This window comes from Glycine max, chromosome 14 (genome assembly GCF_000004515.6).
Source record: "Glycine max cultivar Williams 82 chromosome 14, Glycine_max_v4.0, whole genome shotgun sequence".
NCBI classification, from domain to species: domain Eukaryota; kingdom Viridiplantae; phylum Streptophyta; class Magnoliopsida; order Fabales; family Fabaceae; genus Glycine; species Glycine max.
The window spans coordinates 23,769,305-23,791,847 of record NC_038250.2 but is presented as its reverse complement, the minus strand read 5'-3'; the positions used below and the strand labels follow the sequence as shown (position 1 = coordinate 23,791,847).

Below are 22,543 nucleotides of genomic sequence, written 5' to 3'. Positions count from 1 at the left end.
AAAAATATATAATTAATTATGAGGTAATTTTTTTAATTTAATTTAAATTTACTAACAATTTATACTATCATCTAATTATAAATTATCAAGTAAGTTAAACCGATTGTCGATTATAATAATTACTTCAAAAAGAAAAAATAATCTATAAATTGATAGAATAAATAAATTTTATATTAAATTTTAATCATAACTTATAATATATGATAAATTTATAAATTTTTATAATATTAATTTTTTAAATTCATATTAATAATAATTTTTAATTAAGCGATAATATAATTTTTTTATTATCAATACATAAAAAATCATTTTAAAAAAATTAGATTGAAAGTGATATCTAATTAATTGATACTATAATTTTTTTGGAACTTTTTTATGTTTAAATATGAATCATTTAATTATTCAAGTTATAACTTCCTTTAGCACACAGTAATTAAGCTTCAGCCATAAAGATAGCAGGTACAACGCAACACAACCCCACATGTTATGTGCAAGTTGAGAAAAAAAATGTACGGATTAATCTGTAGAGAATCAGTGTGGTGATCGACTGTTGGATATTGTTTGATTGAAAATGTTTGTAATCATAATAAGAAGAAAAAAGAAACTATTGATCCTGGCAAAGAAAAAGGCTAGCAGTATATGTTGTGTCAAACTGTCAATTCTTGCGGAATCGACGATGGATGATGGTGTCTATCCCTTTTATAGGAATTGTTGACACAACCCAAAATTGTGTTTCTGATATCAGCCAGCCACCGTTAATTTCCAGGGCCCAAGTTCGATTGTACCACAAATTTTGCATCACTGATCACTGATCATTGTCATTTCAATATGACCCACTCCTCCGAAAAAGCATTGTCATTTTTTTCCCCCAACTTTTTCTATTTCTTTCATCGTCTTCGAATTGGATTTAGGGTAACGATTCCAGAAAAGAGAGAGAGAGAGACAGAATTAAAGAATTTGTGGATTTAAAAACTTTCCTTCCCTTTTTTAGCCAGTTGTGGGGAGGAGGGATTCGAACCACCAACACCGTGGTTCGTAGCCTCATGCTCTAATCCTATGAGCTAGAGACCCCATTCCGTCATCTTCATTAGATATTTGTTCCTCGAAATATCTTAAAAAATGAAAACATTTTTTCTCGAAAGAAGATGTGAAAGCGTCACTCTTTATGGGAACAATGTATTCTGAGGTGTGAAGTGAGAGATAGGAAATTTCATAATTAGTTTGAGTTTTGAATAAGATGACCTTTAAGGAGAATATGAGAAAAGGAGGAAAAAAAAAGGAAAACCATCGATAATTAGGAAAATGCTAGATTTGTGAGGGATTTTTTCAGGTAACAAGATTTATGCGGTTGGTTATATGTAGAAGTAACAAAACTATACAATTTAAATCATTATTTATTTTATTTGTTTTATGGTTAAATATTTTTTTTTCTTTGGTAGCACACACACACACACATATTTGTTTTATGGTTAAATATTTTTTTTACTACACACACACACATACATGAATGAGGAAACAAATGATTTTGAATTAATATGAAACACACACACATGAATGAAGAAACAAATGATTTTGAATTAATATGAAATTTTACATATGTAACCTATGTGAAATGAACTTTCAATCCAACTATGAGTTTTAAGAAAATATTATTCAATTGAAAGTTAAAGAATTGTATAGCAGTTGTCAAAATTACACTCGTGTAATTTGATCAATCTTCTCTCTCTCTCTCTCTCTCTCTCTCTCTCTATATATATATATATATATATATATATATATATATATATATATATATATATATATATATATATATATATATATATATATATATAATTGAATAAACTATGTGTCTTATGGCACTCCATCATAATAAAAGCTTATCCAACATTTGAGCAACTAGAATATTCTCAAAACATGCATATAACATAAACATCTTTTCGAAGATAAACTATTTAGACTTTGAGTTAGTCAACACTAGATATGATATTAAAAAGGAAACAAAAAGACGGAAACCATGTCTTCATAGTCAAACACGCATATCCATAAGTTTCTAAAAGGAAAGGACCGCCTAGCCATCAGCTGCCACAAATATAAAGTTTGAGATCATCACAGACATGAATCACAGTGCAACAACACAAGGGTAAACTTACAAAAAACAAGCATACTAGAATAATATAAAACTTAACAATTAAAACATTATAGAATACCATCATATATAGAACATAACATGTGAAAATCATATATAAGCATAAATCTTAAAATTCACATAACAAATGTAAGGTCTCACCTTGTTGAAGTTAAAATTAAATCATTCAAAATTTTTCTTAAAGAATTTTGAATTACTTAAGGAAAATATCAGGAAAAATAGTGAGATATTTTTTGGATACGATAAGTCTATTACATATTAGTAAAACATAAAGTTCAAGGCTATAAAACTTCAAAACATTACTTTATCAAATAGCCACATGGCTACAAGGCCATAGAGAATGATATCACTTAAACATAGACAAACTTAATAGTTAATGAGCTCCTCCAGAGCAGAACAAACATCCTCTGAGACTAGCATACTCTTGCATCACTATACCACAACTCCTTGATCTTATCAACTCCTATTGTTCATCAAAAGGTATATACCATGCAACATAAAGAAAGAGGAGTGAGTTTTATGATAGCTTAAAGAGTTAGGCAAGAGAGAGGAACCACACACATAAAAATATGATATCATTATATATAATCAACCTTGCACACATACCAATATAAAGTCAAGCAACATAGATAAGAATTATACAATTAAGATTTCAATGTCATTTATACTTGTAACGACTCGTCTCGTTACTACGATATCACCACTCTAAACTGCGAGAATTTCAATTTTTAAATGAAAACTCTGTTAATTTGCTTTTGAAAAATGAACGTAATTTTTTTTTCGATATACATTCACCACACAATGCACCATTACTTAAGTGAATACATATATATATATATATATATATATATATATATATATATATATATATATATATATATATATATATATATATAGGTATAGGTATAGTAACTCAGTACACATCATTCACATAATGGAAAGCAAATTTGTTCATACATATAATTAAATTTGTGATTTAAATCCTCAATTCAACAAAAAGGAAGGATTGAGGGAGTTTTTTTCCACCGACTCCTTGAGGTGGGTTTTGAGGATTCCGCTCTGATTAAAATGTTACTCTTGGTGTGAGGGTTCGACGGCAAGCAACAGCGGCTCATGGTGGCCACCGGTGCTCATGGGTGGTGGAGAAGAAGGTGTTAGGGTTTGGGTGGGTGTTTGGAGAGGAGGAGAGTGAAAATCGTGTTTTTCACGTTGAAAAACGTATTTATAATCTGCAGATCTCGCTTAGCGAGCTCGTCTCACTAAGCAAGAGTCTACTTTTCACGCTTAGCGCAACTCCCTTTGCACTAAGTCTCGCTCAGCACACTAATTCTCCCTCAGCATAATTCCCTCTCGGGTTGGAATTGCGCTTAGACTGTGAAGAGTTGTCTTAGGAAGCTCCAGCCAAAATTTGAAGACAATCCAACGGTTAACAAGTCCAGAATCATGATTTTACTGAAATAGGTTTAGGTAAAATTTGAAATCTCATAATTTCAACTTAGCTCAACAAAACTACACATAACTCAACATCCACATCAAGAAATTCACACATGACTAATTCAAGTCATACCTCAACTCATTTAAGTCAACCATATAGTCAAATAACACGATAAATATAATTAAACATCGATTTATAATTAGCAATATTTCAGGGTGTTACAATACTCACTTACAGAAACATAAGGACAAAGTAATTTTACTTTACCATCAACAAATCACAACTCAAATATACGAATCCACAATTTCAAGCACTTATACTTATTCACCTACAACATGGATATATATGCCAAGGTATAACTTTAGGGAGAATTATTTTTTAGATTAATAGCTACTATCACCAAGATTAATACTAGTCCATGATATCAAAGGCTTACATATTGTCATCTCCTAATAATCACATTTCTGGTACAATACTCTAATTATAGTTGGGTCTCACAAGCCTCTTATCATATTACACACATGGTGTTCATCTTGCCTAAAAGATATTATGTGTACACAAGGCAAAATCCTTGTGCACATAAAGTGCTTTTCATGCATATCTAATGTTCATTGTATCTAATTGCATATACAATGTTTCCTCATGCATATATATTAAATGCTTTTCATGGATATAAGAGACTTTTTTTTACCAAACTAGGTGGTTTTGTAAAACTATACCAAACTAGGTGGTTTCAAAAACTATTTACTAAAGATGAGTGATTTTGACTTTTGACATTGATTATAACCATAACTGATGTAAAATGTTACTTTTCTACATTGATTATAATTACAGCTAATGTCATAAATCAAAATCACCTATCTATGGTAAATAGTTTTCATAATCACCTAGTTTGGTATATAGTTTTATGAAACCACTTAGTTTGGTAAAAAAAAAAGTCGATATAAGATTCTCATCGTGCACTTACAATGCTCTTCATGCATATAAAATCCTCATTGTGCACTTATAGTGCTCATCATGGACATAGAGTGCTTCCTCGTGCATATTAAATGCTCGTCGTGCACTTACAATACTCATCATGCATATAGAATGTCCATTGTGCACTTATAGTGTTCTTCATGCATATAAAATGTCCATCATGCACTTATAGTGTCCATCATACATATACTTAGACTATATGGTGCCATGAAATGGGTCTTAACTTAAGCAAACAAGACATGCATTACAGGTGACATTAACTCATGATTTTATTCAATGTAGCTTATCCCTTTACTCATGAATTATTCTCTATTTTAAGAGGGCTCACACCAAAGGTACATGTATATAAATTTGGGTGAAACATACTGATTGAACTCTATTTTAAGAGGACTCAAATAATGTGCTAAGAAAGCAAGCATATAAGGAAGCCTAAGATACTAATTAATCATGAATAGCTAAGATAAAGTAATCCACTTAGTTAAATAACTTATAATTCCAATTACACAGTTTAGTTTAAGTGAGAAAATTATCAAACAAAAAATGGAAACCTCATTCGTTGAAGCTATAAATTGAGAAGATATCTCTCAATATACTAAGAGATAAGTGAGAATTTTCCCAAAAATTTTACTACAAGCACTAAGGCTTCATTTAAAGCTCATTTCTTATAGTTCAAATAGATTTCTCGGCATCCATGTTCACTAATTTCATATTTCAAAATTCACAAGAAATTCTATAAAATTTTAAATTAGGTAATTCTAGCTCTCAGAATTGTTAGACTATTGACAAGTGTACCAATGTCGTTGCAGGTTATAGATTTTATAAAAGAAATCATCTTCACAGGGACTTGAGTTACTCAATTTCTCCAGATAAAAGTCAACAAATCAATAGTTATGTGTACAACAAATTTAATAGAAATCTCATGGGTTTAACAAAAATATCGAAAATGTAAAATTACGAAAACAAGTAAAATGAATTTAATTAATTCAAGAGAAATGTAGGATTGAATCTCATCGTTCATACCCTAAATATCCAAATAATATTAATACATATCAATCATTTTCTAACATCACTAATACACATATTAAATCACCCTGAATCGAACCCTCGCATTCGAGAACCCTTGGATTATTTATCGAATATTGATTCCTCACATATGAAATAAATATCCTAGCATTATAATCATAATCTCGTGTTATTCGCAATCAAAATGTTATGGTCTATTCCTAGCAACGTAATGTAAAGAGTAAAATCATTCAGTTAAAATTCTAAGAATACTTTACCGTCAAACTTAAAATCCAATTCCATGAAACTAGTGATCAAACAGAATCAAGCATTATCAACATAATGAATAACTATTAATGAGTAGAAAAGATTCTTATATATATAAAATATAAAAATAGATACATAAGGGTACAAAGATTACATCCAATCCTTTGAAGAAACTAGCAGATTATTATTGTTTGTGTTGTTATTCCTCTAGTTTTTGCACTACATAGCTTTGGTTTCTCCTTTTGTATGGCTTTTAAACGAAATGGTTCAAGAGGTGCCAGACCAACTCACCAAGGCGAGTGATACTTGCCCAGGTGAATTGGTTCCTTCAAGTTGAAGTAATCTCACTAGTCCAGGCGAGTTGATTGCTAGCATAGGTAAGTGGCACTCTGAAATTCTTCAAAAATGTCCCTTTTGCTCTTCATCTTGGCTTGGTTTTTGGATCCAACAAATAACCATCAAAACATGAGAAATGTATGGATGAATCTTCCATATTTAAACAAAAATATTTATAAAAATGTACAATATATAAAACAACTAGAATTAAGGGGAGTTTATAAGAAAACTATTAAAATCAAAAGATAAGTGTTAGCATTCTACTCCCATAAATAACTCAAATGTGGCACTTACCAACTCTTAGCAACCTAGAATCTTGTTTGTCCTCAAGCAAAGTATAGAGAAACAACTACAAATAACAATAATATGAGTATAAAAATGCTTCAATATTTCTACACCAAAAACTATGAACATGACTTGTAAAGAATCAACCTCCAAAGTGATCAGAACAACATTTTTCAAATACTCAATAGTGAGAAATGAAAGCACAAAGATGAAATTCACAGAACCAAATGAGATTAAGATCAATTTGCATTTTGTTTCTAAAGAACATAAGAGAAAACACCTGATTCACTCAAACAGAGGAAAATCTCTCAAAGGTGTATAATTCTTACACAGACAAGTGTTTCATCTCAATTCCAACACTGATATGTCATGAATTAATTTTGCAATTCATTTCCCATCAAATCAAAGATAAAGTACGTAATCATCATGGATCATTAGGACTTTTAGGATAGGGCCTGGCTTGAAAGAAATCTTGGTTTTGCTAGATATTCAAAAATACCTTGAGAATATGAGAGCAAACATAAAAACAAGTCAACAACTCAAATGAATCATCACTTCCAATACCAAGATCCCAACTTATAAAATTTACAATAACTCTATATAGTTTATAACATAATGTACATAATTCAGAACATCTATTTATTCACAAAAAACTTGTTTCCCATTACTTTTTCTTTTCTATACAATATTTAATTTACATGAATAACCACATTTAAAAACAAAGTATTTACATGACATTAGCCACCAAATGATAGAAATACCCAACAAAACATCTTTGCTCTCCTACCCTAAGGTAGGAAAATTTTATCCAAGGTTAGTGTTCAAACAAAACATCAAGTGTTTGAATCAAAGGGCTTGCAAATAGTAAAACAATATATATTGGGATAGCTTTTTGGCTAGTGGCTTAAAATGTACAAGAAAGAAAGAAAGAATGCCTAAATCATATTCATGCATCATATGTTATTACAATTAGAAATTCATGCAAAATCAACTATAGAACATATTGGTGAGGACACTCAATGTAAAATTTGTGGTTGCACACAGTCACTAAAGTTTAAGGCATGTTTCCATGTTGAAATCAAATTAGTGTTTTGAAAGTTGTTCTTTATCAAGTCCATGCAAAAACATTTGAATTCATTTGGTAAAAGGGAAACCCATTCATTGTTTTTCATTCTCAATGTTTCAAAAAATCACTTTGTTGTGTTCTGATCCAATTTAAAAGCAAGTTTCAAAAACATCGGCTACTAATTCTTTCCAAAACATGTTATGTCCAAGAATTTGTTTTTATTTAAGTCCCAAAAGGAGTTATATATGTTCTTCAACTACGCTAACAAAACAAAATTATCCACTAATGTGTATTACCAAAAAGAGGGAAACCTCTGTGTACACATATCAAAGTGCACACATAAACTAGTCAAAATCACAAACACATTCAAAAATAGATAACATGTAAAAACATGACACAAACACTAGGATATTTAAAATACAGTTTCACACCAAACATAGACATATTTAAAACTACAACTCAACATGCAAATTGAAACATATACATTATAAAGCATAATTTTCCATAAAGACTCAAAAGTAAAGTTCAAAAATATAATTCAAACACATAAGACATAAAATTCAGATAACACAAATTAAGACAAAGTTTAGAATCACTAGGTTGCCTACCAAGAACACTTCTTTAACATCTTTTTAGTTGGACGCCCTTGTTATGGCTTAGGCTTCTTGCAATCGGACAACAGTGGTGAACCAATGGCTTCTATGTTTTCCTTAAAAAATTTCACCAATATCTTTTCTTCTTCTTCTTCTTCTTCGAAAAGACATGAATTAGTGATAACTGGTTTTTGTGAATCACTTGCAAGAAAAACATATTTCAAATGTGGAGGTAATGCTTTCAGCTCCATCTTTGATTCTTCATTTTGCTTCTCTTCTTTTAATTCTTCAAAGAGAGATTGGTGGTAAGGAGTTTCCTGGAAAGCATCTAGATGTTGGAGACAATCTAAACTCTCATTTTGTTCACATTCACTCATCTCCTCAAATGCTTTAGTCAATGTTTTCTCTAAACCTAAACCATATTTTCTTTGAATCAACCTCTTGGAGTCAGAAATTACTTCATCAAAGACATCCACTCTAAAACACTCCCTTTTATCTTTAGGGTTCTTCATGGCTTCAAATACAATAAACTACACTTCATCATCTTGCACCCCAACAATGAGTTTTCCATCATCAACATCAATCATAACTTTAGCAGTCTTAATGAAAGGTTTGCCAAGAATCAATGGAACTTCACTATCCCCTTCCATATCCATCACTACAAAGTTGATTGGAAAGACAAATTTGTCAACTTTTACCAATACATCTTCAACAATGCCATAAGGATTCTTGATAATTTTGTCAACAAACTGCAAAGCCTTCCTTGTTGGTCTGATTTCAACTTCTATCTGCTTGATCATGGACAAGGGTATTAGGTTGATACTTGCACCTAAATCCAGAAGTGCCTTTCCCACTATAATCTCCCAATAGTCACGAGAATTATGAAACTACCAGGATCTCTAGATTTCTATGGAATGGATTTCTAAATAATTACACTACAACCTAACTCTAGCTCCACTGTTTCATCATCCATAATTCTTCTCTTCTTTGTAAGCAAATCCTTCATGAATTTATCATGTGTTGGTATTTTCTCCAATGCCTTAGGAAAAGGAATGTTAATCTGTAGCCATTTGAAAATGTCTAAGAAACGCTTGTTCTTCTTTTCCTTATCTTTCTTTGATGGAGCATGCAGATAAGGAAGATTCTGAACTGGTGGATGATTTAGTACAACTTTGGCTTTTTCAGTTGCCTATTTCTTTGATTTATGTTTCTCCTCTTCACTTATTACTTTCTCTTCAACTTCTTCATTAGTCACCACTTCATCATTTTTCTCTTTTTCTTTTTCAACTCCTTCCTTTTCATCATTATTTTCTCCAACTCCTTCATTTTTCTTTTTTTCCCCATCATCCTTCAAAGCAACCACAGTCCCCCTCCTTGTTGTAATTGGTTTACATTGTTCCTTTGGGTTTACCCGTGTGTTTGCTGAAAAAGATCCACTTCCATGCTCAGACAGTTGTTTTGTAAGCTGTCTAACCTGAACTTGAAGATTTTTAATGGAAGAATAATTGTTCTTCTGGTTTGTGATGGACACTTGCATAAACTAAGTTAGAGTATCTTCCATTTTTGACATTTTATCAGACTGAGCTTGTTGTTGTTGTGGTGGTTGACCCCTATTTGAAGGACCTGCATAAGAGTTGTTAGAAGGACTTGCAAAAGTGTTGCTTGAAGGACCTGCATAAGAAGAGTTAGTGGGACTAGAATATGCATTATTATTTTGCTGCCTCGAGTCATAAGGCTAATTTGAACCTGAGCCACCTCTATAGCCTTGGTAATTTCCTTGAAAGTTTTGTTTAGGTCTGCCTTGATTCTGCAAATAATGGGCCTCCTCTTTCTGTTGGCAATCACCAGGTGTTGAACAGTGGCCATTTTGATGGTCACTGTAGAGGCAAGCTTCATGATTGAATCAAGTTTGAGTCATGAATCAAGATTGATTCAAGGAGTTTTGATGATAATAAAGATGATGACAAAAAGCCCAAGAGAATGAGTTCAAGATTGAGTCAAGAACACTTCAAGAATCAAGAGAAATTTGGTTTCAAGATTCAAGTTTCAAGAATCAAGAATCAAGAATAATCAAGTTGAAGATTCAAGAATCAAGAAAAGACTCAATCAAGATAAGTACTAAAAAGTTTTTTCAAAACATTGAGTAGCACATGAATTTTTCACAAAACCTTTTACCAAAGAGTTTTTACTCTCTGGTAATCGATTACCAGTTTATTGTAATCGATTACTAGTGGCAAAGTTTGTTTTCAAAAGCTTTCAACTGAATTTACAACGTTCCAATTAATTTCAAAATGGTGTAATCGATTACAAGATTTTGGTAATCGATTACCAGTGTGTTTGAACATTGAAATTCAAATTCAATTGTGAAGAGTCACATCCTTTCACAAAAATGCTTTGTGTAATTGATTACAATGATTTGGTAATCGATTACCAGTGATAAGTTTTGAATAAAAATCAAAAGATGTTACTCTTCCAATGGTTTTCAAGTTTTTCTAAAGGTTATAACTCTTCTAATGGTTTTCTTGACCAGACATGAAGAGTCTATAAAAGCAAGACCTTAACTTGCATTTTAACAAAAAAAATTATTCATCACAATTATTACAATCCTTTATGTTAGTGTTTAGCTCTACTGAGCTTTAAAAGATTGGCTAAGATTTTGTTAAAACATAAGCACTTAGACAATGAAGGAAAGCTGGAGTTGCTGCACGTGATGTCCAACGTGATGTCAAGGAATAAGATCGGGCTGCACAATGCACAAGGCAAGATAAAATGTCAAATGAAGAATTGAAGTTGCAGGATCCACGATGTCAGATACAATGTCCTGACATCCTGCCCGAGAATACTGGAGTTGCTGTACAATGCAAGATAAAAGTCAAGTGCAGAAGTGAAGTTGCAGGATCCACGATGTCGGATACAATGTCCTGACATCCTGCTCGAAAATACTGGAGTTGCTGTACAATGCAAGATAAAAGTCAAGTGCAGAAGTGAAGCTGCAGGATCCACGATGTCGGACACGATGTCCTGACATCCGGCCCGAAAATACTGGACATATAAATCTGTTATATCTTTAACAGATTATTGTGCAGTTAGCAAGAGATTAGATGATCTATCTTTAGGAACGAATTAAAAGATCATTAAAGTTTGAATTTCAAAGTAGAAGAGTTCGTTCAGGGATTAAAGATTAAAGATTAAAGATTCAAACTAAAAGATCAAAAGTTATCTTTTAGTTCTTTAACTGCAGATTTTTCAGAAGAAGATAGATCTCCTCCAGCATCAAGGAGTTGCAGCCCAGAATCGTACACGGCTATATAATCATGGAGGCTGCACGAGTTCTGTACCAAGTCCGGGATTGAAGAGTTATTTTGTGAGTTTTGGGACTTGAGTCTTTTGTGAGCCACCTTGATGGTACCCTAGCATCAAGTGTTGGACCTATGTGTGTAGAGTTGATCTCTTGTGTCTAGAGTTGATCTCTAGTGTGTAGAGTTGATCTCTTTTGTTCAGAGTTGATCTCTGGTGTGTCTTTGACTTAATTGTAAACACGGGAGTGTGAGTGAGAGGGAGTGAGCAGAGGTTCTCATATCTAAGAGTGGCTCTTAGGTAGAGATCGCACGGGTAGTGGTTAGGTGAGAAGGTTGTAAACAGGGGCTGTTAGACCTTGAACTAACACTATTGAGAGTGGATTTCCTCCCTGGCTTGGTAGCCCCCAGATGTAGGTGAGGTTGCACCGAACTGGGTAAACAATTCTCTTGTGTTATTTACTGGTTTAATCTGTTCATACGGACACATATAATCTGCATGTTCTGAAGCGTGATGTCGTGACATCCGGTACGACATCTGTCCCCTGGTATCAGAATTTCAATTGGTATCAGAGCCAACACTCGAAATCACAGAGTGAGATCTAGGGAGATAAATTCTGATGAACATGGAGAAAGAAGGAGGACCAGTGAACAGACCACCAATCCTAGATGGAACCAACTATGAATACTGGAAAGCAAGGATGGTGGCCTTCCTCAAATCACTGGATAGCAGGACCTGGAAAGCTGTCATCAAAGGCTGGGAACATCCCAAGATGCTGGACACAGAAGGAAAGCCCACTGATGAATTGAAGCCAGAAGAAGACTGGACTAAAGAAGAAGACGAATTGGCACTTGGAAACTCCAAAGCCTTGAATGCTCTATTCAATGGAGTTGACAAGAATATCTTCAGACTGATCAACACATGTACAGTGGCCAAGGATGCTTGGGAGATCCTAAAAACCACTCATGAAGGAACCTCCAAAGTGAAGATGTCCAGATTGCAACTATTGGCCACAAAATTCGAAAATCTGAAGATGAAGGAGGAAGAATGCATTCATGACTTCCACATGAACATTCTTGAAATTGCCAATGCTTGCACTGCCTTGGGAGAGAAGATGACAGATGAAAAGCTGGTGAGAAAGATCCTCAGATCCTTGCCTAAGAGATTTGACATGAAAGTCACTGCAATAGAGGAGGCCCAAGACATTTGCAACATGAGAGTGGATGAACTCATTGGTTCCCTTCAAACCTTTGAGCTAGGACTCTCGGATAGGGCTGAAAAGAAGAGCAAGAATCTGGCATTCGTGTCAAATGATGAAGGAGAAGAAGGTGAGTATGACCTGGATACTGATGAAGGTCTGACTAATGCAGTTGTGCTCCTTGGAAAACAGTTCAACAAAGTGATGAACAGAATGGACAGGAGGCAGAAGCCACATGTCCAGAACATCCCTTTCGACATCAGGAAAGGCAGCAAATACCAGAAAAGGTCAGATGTAAAGCCCAGTCACAGCAAAGGAATTCAATGTCATGGGTGTGAAGGCTATGGACACATCATAGCTGAATGTCCCACTCAGCTCAAGAAGCAGAGGAAAGGACTTTCTGTATGTCGTTCTGATACAGAGAGTGAACAAGAAAGTGACTCTGACAGAGATGTGAATGCACTCACTGGGAGATTTGAATCTGCTGAAGATTCAAGTGATACAGACAGTGAAATCACTTTTGATGAGCTTGCTACATCCTATAGAGAACTATGCTTCAAAAGTGAGAAGATTCTTCAGCAGGAAGCACAACTGAAGAAGGTCATTGCAGATCTGGAGGCTGAAAAGGAGGCACATAAAGAGGAGATCTCTGAGCTCAAAGGAAAAGTCGGTTTTCTGAACTCTAAGCTGGAAAACATGACAAATTCAATAAAGATGCTGAATAAAGGCTCAGATACGCTTGATGAGGTGCTGCTGCTTGGAAAAAATGCTGGAAACCAGAGAGGACTTGGATTTAATCCTAAGTCTGCTGGCAGAACAACCATGACAGAATTTGTTCCTGCTAAAAACAGGACTGGAGCCACGATGTCACAACATCGGTCTCGACATCATGGAACGCAGCAGAAAAAGAACAAAAGAAAGAAGTGGAGGTGTCACTACTGTGGCAGGTATGGTCACATAAAGCCCTTTTGCTATCATCTACATGGCCATCCACATCATGGAACTCAAAGTAGCAACAGCAGAAAGAAGATGATGTGGGTTCCAAAACACAAGGCTGTCAGTCTTGTTGTTCATACTTCACTTAGAGCATCAGCTAAGGAAGATTGGTACCTAGATAGCGGCTGTTCCAGACACATGACAGGAGTTAAAGAATTCCTGGTGAACATTGAGCCCTGCTCCACTAGCTATGTGACATTTGGAGATGGCTCTAAAGGAAAGATCATTGGAATGGGAAGGCTAGTTCATGATGGACTTCCTAGTCTGGACAAAGTACTGCTGGTGAAGGGACTGACTGCAAACTTGATCAGCATCAGTCAGCTGTGTGATGAAGGATTCAATGTAAACTTCACAAAGTCAGAATGCTTGGTGACAAATGAGAAGAGTGAAGTTCTAATGAAGGGCAGCAGATCAAAGGACAACTGTTACCTATGGACACCTCAAGAAACAAGCTACTCCTCCACATGTCTATCCTCCAAAGAAGATGAAGTCAGAATATGGCATCAAAGATTTGGACATCTGCACTTAAGAGGCATGAAGAAAATCATTGACAAAGGTGCTGTTAGAGGCATCCCCAATCTGAAAATAGAAGAAGGCAGAATCTGTGGTGAATGTCAGATTGGAAAGCAAGTCAAGATGTCCCACCAGAAGCTTCAACATCAGACCACTTCCAGGGTGCTGGAACTACTTCACATGGATTTGATGGGGCCTATGCAGGTTGAAAGCCTTGGAGGAAAGAGGTATGCCTATGTTGTTGTGGATGATTTCTCCAGATTTACCTGGGTCAACTTTATCAGAGAGAAATCAGAAACCTTTGAAGTATTCAAGGAGTTGAGTCTAAGACTTCAAAGAGAAAAGGACTGTGTCATCAAGAGAATCAGGAGTGACCATGGCAGAGAGTTTGAAAATAGCAGGTTCACTGAATTCTGCACATCTGAAGGCATCACTCATGAGTTCTCTGCAGCCATTACACCACAACAGAATGGCATAGTTGAGAGGAAAAACAGGACTTTGCAAGAGGCTGCTAGGGTCATGCTTCATGCCAAAGAACTTCCCTATAATCTCTGGGCTGAAGCCATGAACACAGCATGCTACATCCACAACAGAGTCACACTTAAAAGAGGCACTCCAACCACACTGTATGAAATCTGGAAAGGGAGGAAGCCAACTGTCAAGCACTTCCACATCTTTGGAAGTCCATGTTACATTTTGGCAGATAGAGAGCAAAGGAGAAAGATGGATCCCAAGAGTGATGCAGGAATATTCCTGGGATACTCTACAAACAGCAGAGCATATAGAGTATTCAACTCCAGAACCAGAACTGTGATGGAATCCATCAATGTGGTTGTTGATGATCTAACTCCAGCAAGAAAGAAGGATGTCGAAGAAGATGTCAGAACATCTGGAGACAATGTAGCAGATGCAGCTAAACGTGGAGAAAATGCAGAAAACTCTGATTCTGCTACAGATGATTCAAACATCAACCAACCTGACAAGAGACCCTCCATTAGAATCCAGAAGATGCACCCCAAGGAGCTGATTATAGGAGATCCAAACAGAGGGGTCACTACAAGATCAAGGGAGGTTGAGATCGTCTCAAACTCATGTTTTGTCTCCAAAATTGAGCCCAAGAATGTGAAAGAGGCACTGACAGATGAGTTCTGGATCAATGCTATGCAAGAAGAATTGGAGCAATTCAAAAGGAATGAAGTCTGGGAGCTAGTTCCTAGGCCCGAGGGAACTAATGTGATTGGCACCAAGTGGATCTTCAAGAACAAAACCAATGAAGAAGGTGTCATAACCAGAAACAAGGCCAGACTGGTTGCTCAAGGCTACACTCAGATTGAAGGTGTAGACTTTGATGAGACTTTTGCCCCAGTTGCTAGACTTGAGTCCATCAGATTATTACTTGGTGTAGCTTGCATCCTCAAATTCAAGCTGTACCAGATGGATGTGAAGAGCGCATTTCTGAATGGATACCTGAATGAAGAAGTCTATGTGGAGCAGCCAAAGGGATTTGTAGACCCGACTCATCCAGATCATGTATACAGGCTCAAGAAGGCTCTCTATGGATTGAAGCAAGCTCCAAGAGCTTGGTATGAAAGGCTAACAGAATTCCTTACTCAGCAAGGGTATAGGAAGGGAGGAATTGACAAGACTCTCTTTGTCAAACAAGATGCTGAAAACTTGATGATTGCACAGATATATGTTGATGACATTGTGTTTGGAGGGATGTCGAATGAGATGCTTCGACATTTTGTCCAACAGATGCAATCTGAATTTGAGATGAGTCTTGTTGGAGAGCTGACTTATTTTCTGGGACTCCAAGTGAAGCAGATGGAAGACTCCATATTCCTCTCACAGAGCAAGTATGCAAAGAACATTGTCAAGAAGTTTGGGATGGAGAATGCCAGCCATAAAAGAACACCTGCACCTACTCACTTGAAGCTGTCAAAAGATGAAGCAGGGACCAGTGTTGATCAAAGCCTGTACAGAAGCATGATAGGGAGCTTACTATATTTAACAGCTAGCAGACCCGACATCACCTATGCAGTGGGTGTTTGTGCAAGATATCAAGCCAATCCCAAGATAAGTCACTTGAATCAAGTAAAGAGAATTCTGAAATATGTAAATGGCACTAGTGACTATGGGATTATGTACTGTCATTGTTCAAATTCAATGCTGGTTGGGTATTGTGATGCTGATTGGGCTGGAAGTGCAGATGACAGAAAAAGCACTTCTGGTGGATGCTTCTATTTGGGAAACAATCTTATTTCATGGTTCAGCAAGAAGCAGAACTGTGTGTCCCTATCTACAGCAGAAGCCGAGTATATTGCAGCAGGAAGCAGCTGTTCACAGCTAGTTTGGATGAAGCAGATGCTGAAGGAGTACAATGTCGAACAAGATGTCATGACATTGTACTGTGACAACATGAGTGCTATTAATATTTCCAAAAATCCTGTTCAACACAGCAGAACCAAGCACATTGACATTAGACATCACTATATCAGAGATCTTGTTGATGATAAAGTGATCACACTGAAGCATGTTGACACTGAGGAACAAATAGCAGATATTTTCACAAAGGCTTTGGATGCAAATCAGTTTGAAAAACTGAGGGGCAAGCTGGGCATTTGTCTGCTAGAGGAATTATAGCAGCTACTGCAATCTGAACGTGCCCAAACGAATCACTTAACATTAATAGCACGTTCACCACAAAGCAAATTCGACCGTTGCCTCACACGCCCCTCTACATTCTTCATTCAAATTTATATCTGCTTGGCATTCGTGTTTTCACCAGCATTTCCCAATAGCTTTCTGAGATTTACGAAATCATTCCAAACGCTCTGTTTTTCCATGGCTACCTCACCAAAAGAAACTGCAGCTTCTGGTTCACCCGCAGTACCATCATCTCCGCACCAGGAACAACCTGAATTCAACATCCAACCCATCCAAATAATTCCTGGTCAAGCTTCTGTCCCTGAGAAACTGGTTCCCAGAAGACAACAGGGAGTGAAGATTGCTGAAAACCCTAGCCTTGCAACAAGTCCTAGGGAAGTAGACACGGAGATGGACAAGAAAATCCGCGGTATTGTGAGTAGCATTCTGAAAGATGCTTCTGTGCCTGATGCTGAGAAAGATGTTCCAACATCTTCCACCCCAGATGTTTCTGTGCCTGATGTCAATAAAGATGTTCCAACATCTTCCGGCGCAAATGCTGAAGTACTCTCTTCCCCCAGCAAAGAGAGATCAACAGAGGAAGATGATCAAGCCGAAGAGGAGACTCCTACACCACGGGCACCAGAACCTGCTCCAGGTGACCTCATTGACCTGGAAGAAGTCGAATCTGATGAAGAACCCATTGCCAATAGGTTGGCACCTGGCATTGCGGAAAGACTTCAAAACAGAAAGGGAAAAACCCCCCTTAAGAGGTCTGGACGAATCAAGACTATGGCACAGAAGAAGAGTACTCCAATCACTCCTGCCACATCCAGAAGAAGCAAGGTTGCTATCCCCTCCAAGAAGAGGAAAGAAGTTTCCTCATCTGATTCTGATGATGATGTCGAACTAGATGTCTCGACATCAAAGAGGGCCAAGAAATCTGGAAGAAAGGTGCTTGGAAATGTTCCTGATGCACCATTGGACAACATCTCTTTCCACTCCATTGGCAATGTTGAAAAGTGGAAATATGTGTATCAACGCAGGCTTGCGGTTGAAAGAGAACTGGGAAGAGATGCCTTGGATTGCAAGGAGACCATGGACCTCATCAAGGCTGCTGGACTACTGAAGACAGTCACCAAGTTGGGAGACTGTTATGAAGGCCTAGTCAGGGAATTCATTGTCAACATTCCCTCTGACATATCAAACAGAAAAAGTGATGATTATCAAAGAGTGTTTGTCAGAGGAAAGTGTGTTAGATTCTCCCCTGCTGTGATTAACAAATATCTGGGCAGACCTACTGATGGAGTGATAGATATTGATGTTTCTGAGCATCAAATTGCCAAGGAAATCACTGCCAAACGAGTCCAGCATTGACCAAAGAAAGGGAAGCTTTCAGCAGGGAAGCTAAGTGTGAAGTATGCAATTCTGCACAGGATTGGAGCTGCAAACTGGGTTCCCACCAATCATACTTCCACTGTTGCCACAGGTTTGGGTAAATTTCTGTATGCTGTTGGAACCAAGTCCAAATTTAATTTTGGAAACTATATTTTTGATCAAACTGTTAAGCATTCAGAATCATTTGCCGTCAAATTACCCATTGCCTTCCCTACTGTATTGTGTGGCATTATGTTGAGTCAACATCCCAATATGTTAAACTACACTGACTCTGTGATGAAGAGAGAATCGCCTCTATCCCTGCATTACAAATTGTTTGAGGGGACACATGTCCCAGACATTGTCTCGACATCAGGGAAAGCTGCTGCTTCAGGTGCTGTGTCCAAGGATGCCTTGATTGCTGAACTCAAGGACACATGCAAGGTGCTGGAAGCAACCATCAAAGCCACCACAGAAAAGAAGATGGAGCTAGAACGGCTGATCACAAGGCTCTCAGAAAGTGGCATTGATGATGAAGAAGCAGCTGAAGAAGAGGAAGAGGCAGCTGAGGAAGACAAAGAAGCAGCTGAAGAAGAAGAAGAAGCTGCTGAGGAAGAGGAAGATGCAGCAGAAGAGACAGAATCAGATGATGATTCTGACGCCACCCCATGATCATCAGACCCTTATGTTTGCTTTTCACTTTTATTAGCTAAAGGGGCATGTCCCTTTGAACAGTTGATTACTATTGGTCTGTAATATTTGCACTTTAATTTCATGCATCCTACTTTTGCCAAATTTATGTCTAAAAAGGGGGAGTAATAGTATTATGCTTGCTATTATGCATGATTTTGAGTAGTAGAATACTATGTATGCAATAGTAGATGTATGGCAGTAGGATACGATGTATGCATGATTCATGACCTTGAGGGGGAGTTGTATGAATATGATTTTGAGGGGGAGACTGCTGCTGATGATGACTGATGTAAGCTACTAGAAGATGCTGCAGTAAGAGCATGAAGACAGGGGGAGCAGATAGCGGATGTCACATGAGATGTCTCGACATCCTGGAAAAGACTAGTAGCTGATAGAAGATGCTGCAGTAAGCATGGAGACAGGGGGAGCAGGAGCAGAAAGCTGATGTCACGTGAGATGTCTTGACATCCTGGAGAAGACTTGTAGATTTGCAACTTGAAGAATTTCCGTTGTGCTTGATTACTCTGATAATGAAAGTTGCTGATCCCACTTGCATAACTGCTCGTACCTGCTCAGGAAGTGTCTAAGTATGTTTTAGACAAAATTTGCCAAAGGGGGAGATTGTTAGTGTTTAGCTCTACTGAGCTTTAAAAGATTGGCTAAGATTTTGTTAAAACATAAGCACTTAGACAATGAAGGAAAGCTGGAGTTGCTGCACGTGATGTCCAACGTGATGTCAAGGAATAAGATCGGGCTGCACAATGCACAAGGCAAGATAAAATGTCAAATGAAGAATTGAAGTTGCAGGATCCACGATGTCAGATACAATGTCCTGACATCCTGCCCGAGAATACTGGAGTTGCTGTACAATGCAAGATAAAAGTCAAGTGCAGAAGTGAAGTTGCAGGATCCACGATGTCGGATACAATGTCCTGACATCCTGCTCGAAAATACTGGAGTTGCTGTACAATGCAAGATAAAAGTCAAGTGCAGAAGTGAAGCTGCAGGATCCACGATGTCGGACACGATGTCCTGACATCCGGCCCGAAAATACTGGACATATAAATCTGTTATATCTTTAACAGATTATTGTGCAGTTAGCAAGAGATTAGATGATCTATCTTTAGGAACGAATTAAAAGATCATTAAAGTTCGAATTTCAAAGTAGAAGAGTTCGTTCAGGGATTAAAGATTAAAGATTAAAGATTCAAACTAAAAGATCAAAAGTTATCTTTTAGTTCTTTAACTGCAGATTTTTCAGAAGAAGATAGATCTCCTCCAGCATCAAGGAGTTGCAGCCCAGAATCGTACACGGCTATATAATCATGGAGGCTGCACGAGTTCTGTACCAAGTCCGGGATTGAAGAGTTATTTTGTGAGTTTTGGGACTTGAGTTTTTTGTGAGCCACCTTGATGGTACCCTAGCATCAAGTGTTGGACCTATGTGTGTAGAGTTGATCTCTTGTGTCTAGAGTTGATCTCTAGTGTGTAGAGTTGATCTCTTTTGTTCAGAGTTGATCTCTGGTGTGTCTTTGACTTAATTGTAAACACGGGAGTGTGAGTGAGAGGGAGTGAGCAGAGGTTCTCATATCTAAGAGTGGCTCTTAGGTAGAGATCGCACGGGTAGTGGTTAGGTGAGAAGGTTGTAAACAGGGGCTGTTAGACCTTGAACTAACACTATTGAGAGTGGATTTCCTCCCTGGCTTGGTAGCCCCCAGATGTAGGTGAGGTTGCACCGAACTGGGTAAACAATTCTCTTGTGTTATTTACTGGTTTAATCTGTTCATACGGACACATATAATCTGCATGTTCTGAAGCGTGATGTCGTGACATCCGGTACGACATCTGTCCCCTGGTATCAGAATTTCACTTTACAATCTTTGAATCTCTTTTAACATCTTCTTCTTCTTCTTCCTTTGTCAAAAGCTTTCCAAAGTTTTCTGGTTTTCTAGACCTTGAAAACAAAAGTGTGCTATTCATCTTTTTCATTCTCTTCTCCCTTTGCCAAAAAGAATTCGACAAGGACTAACCGCTTGGATTCTTTTTGTGTCTCTCTTCTCCCTTTTCCAAAATAACAAAGGACTAACCGCCTGAATTCTTTTGTATCTCCCTTCTCCCTTGTCAAAGAATTCAAAACGACACAGTCTGAGAATTCTTTTGATTATTCCCTTTCCTATAAACAAAAGATTTTAAAGGACTAACCGCCTAGGAATTCTTTTGTTTCCCCATTCACAAAGTTTCAAAGGACTAACCGCTTGAGAACTTTGTCTTAACACATTGGAGGGTACATCCTTTGTGGTACAAGTAGAGGGTACATCTACTTGGGTTGTTGTGATTGAGAATAAGAGAGGGTACATCTCTTGTAGATCAGTTCTAGTGGAGGGTACATCCACTAGGTTGTTCAAAGAGAACAAGGGAGGGTACATCCCTTGTGGATCTTTGCTTATAAAGGACTTTACAAGGTTGAAAAGAAATCTCAAGGACCGTAGGTCGCTTGGGGACTGGATGTAGGCGCGGGTTATTGCCGAACCAGTATAAAACTCTTGTGTTTGGCTTCTTCTTCCCTACACTCTTTAATTTCCACTGTGCACTTTAATTATCGCTTTTAATTTTTGTTAAGTTTATATTCATGTTCTTTACTTTCTTAACATTATAGTAAAAGCCTAAGAAAGGTATATTTTTAATTAGTAAAGGTTCAGTAATAATTAATTCAACCCCCTCTTCTTAATTATTCCGAGGCCACTTGATCCAACAAGTGGTATCAGAGCAGGTATCTTGTAGAAAGTCTAACCACTTCAAGATTCATGGCCTCTTCAAATCCTTTGTTTCCTGAAGGAAATTTTATTCATAGACCACCCATTTTCAATGGTGAGGGTTACCATTATTGGAAAACCCGTATGCAGATTTTCATTGAAGCCATAGATTTAAACATTTGGGAAGCAATAGAAATAGGACCTTACATATCCACTGTAGTAGATGTAAGCACAAGTACCACAACACAAAAACCTAGAGATAAGTGGACAGAAGAAGATAGAAGAAGAATCTAGTATGATCTTAAAGCCAAAAACATTATTACTTCAGCCCTAAGAATAGATGAGTATTTTAGAGTGTCAAACTGCACAAATGCCAAGGAGATGTGGGATACTCTCCAACTTACACATGAAGTAACCACTGATGTAAAAAGATCTAGAGTCAATATCCTTACACATGAGTATGAATTGTTTAGGATGAACCCTAATGAAAACATCCATAGCATGCAGAAAAGATTTACACATACAGTCAACCATCTTGTCTCTTTAGGAAAAATCTTTCCTAATGAAGATCTAATTAATAAAGTTTTAAGATGCTTAAGTAGGGAATGGCAGCCCAAGGTAACTGCTATTTCTGAAAGTAAAGATCTTTCCTCTATGTCTCTTGCTACTTTGTTTGGAAAATTGTAGGAACATGAGATGGAACTCCAACGTCTTAATCAAAATGAAGAAACTAACAAAAAGAAAAGAAGTATAGCACTTAAAGCCTCTTCATCAATGCAAGAAGAAAATGAAGAAGATGAATCAAAAGATGAAGAAGACTTCTCACTCTTTGTGAAGAAGTTTCAAAAATTTGTCAAGAAGAGAAGAATCGAGAGGCGTCAAAACTTCAACAATGGAAGAAGATCACAAGAAGACTCTCAAGTTCTTAGATGTTACAAATGCAACCAAATTGGTCACATCAA

At 36.8% G+C, this 22,543-nt stretch overlaps 1 protein-coding gene across 1 annotated transcript; it reads right to left on the bottom strand.

Moving 5' to 3' along the window:
• Window positions 1-8,638: 8,638 nt before the first annotated feature.
• On the bottom strand, window positions 8,639-9,974 carry LOC102659378 (uncharacterized). Its single transcript, XM_006596677.1, has 3 exons — window positions 9,855-9,974; window positions 9,051-9,168; window positions 8,639-8,961 (listed from the first exon to the last, which is right to left on the bottom strand). The coding sequence occupies exons 1-3, from the start codon at window positions 9,972-9,974 to the stop codon at window positions 8,639-8,641; spliced, it is 561 nt and encodes a 186-aa protein (XP_006596740.1).
• Between the last annotated feature and the right edge of the window lie 12,569 nt (window positions 9,975-22,543).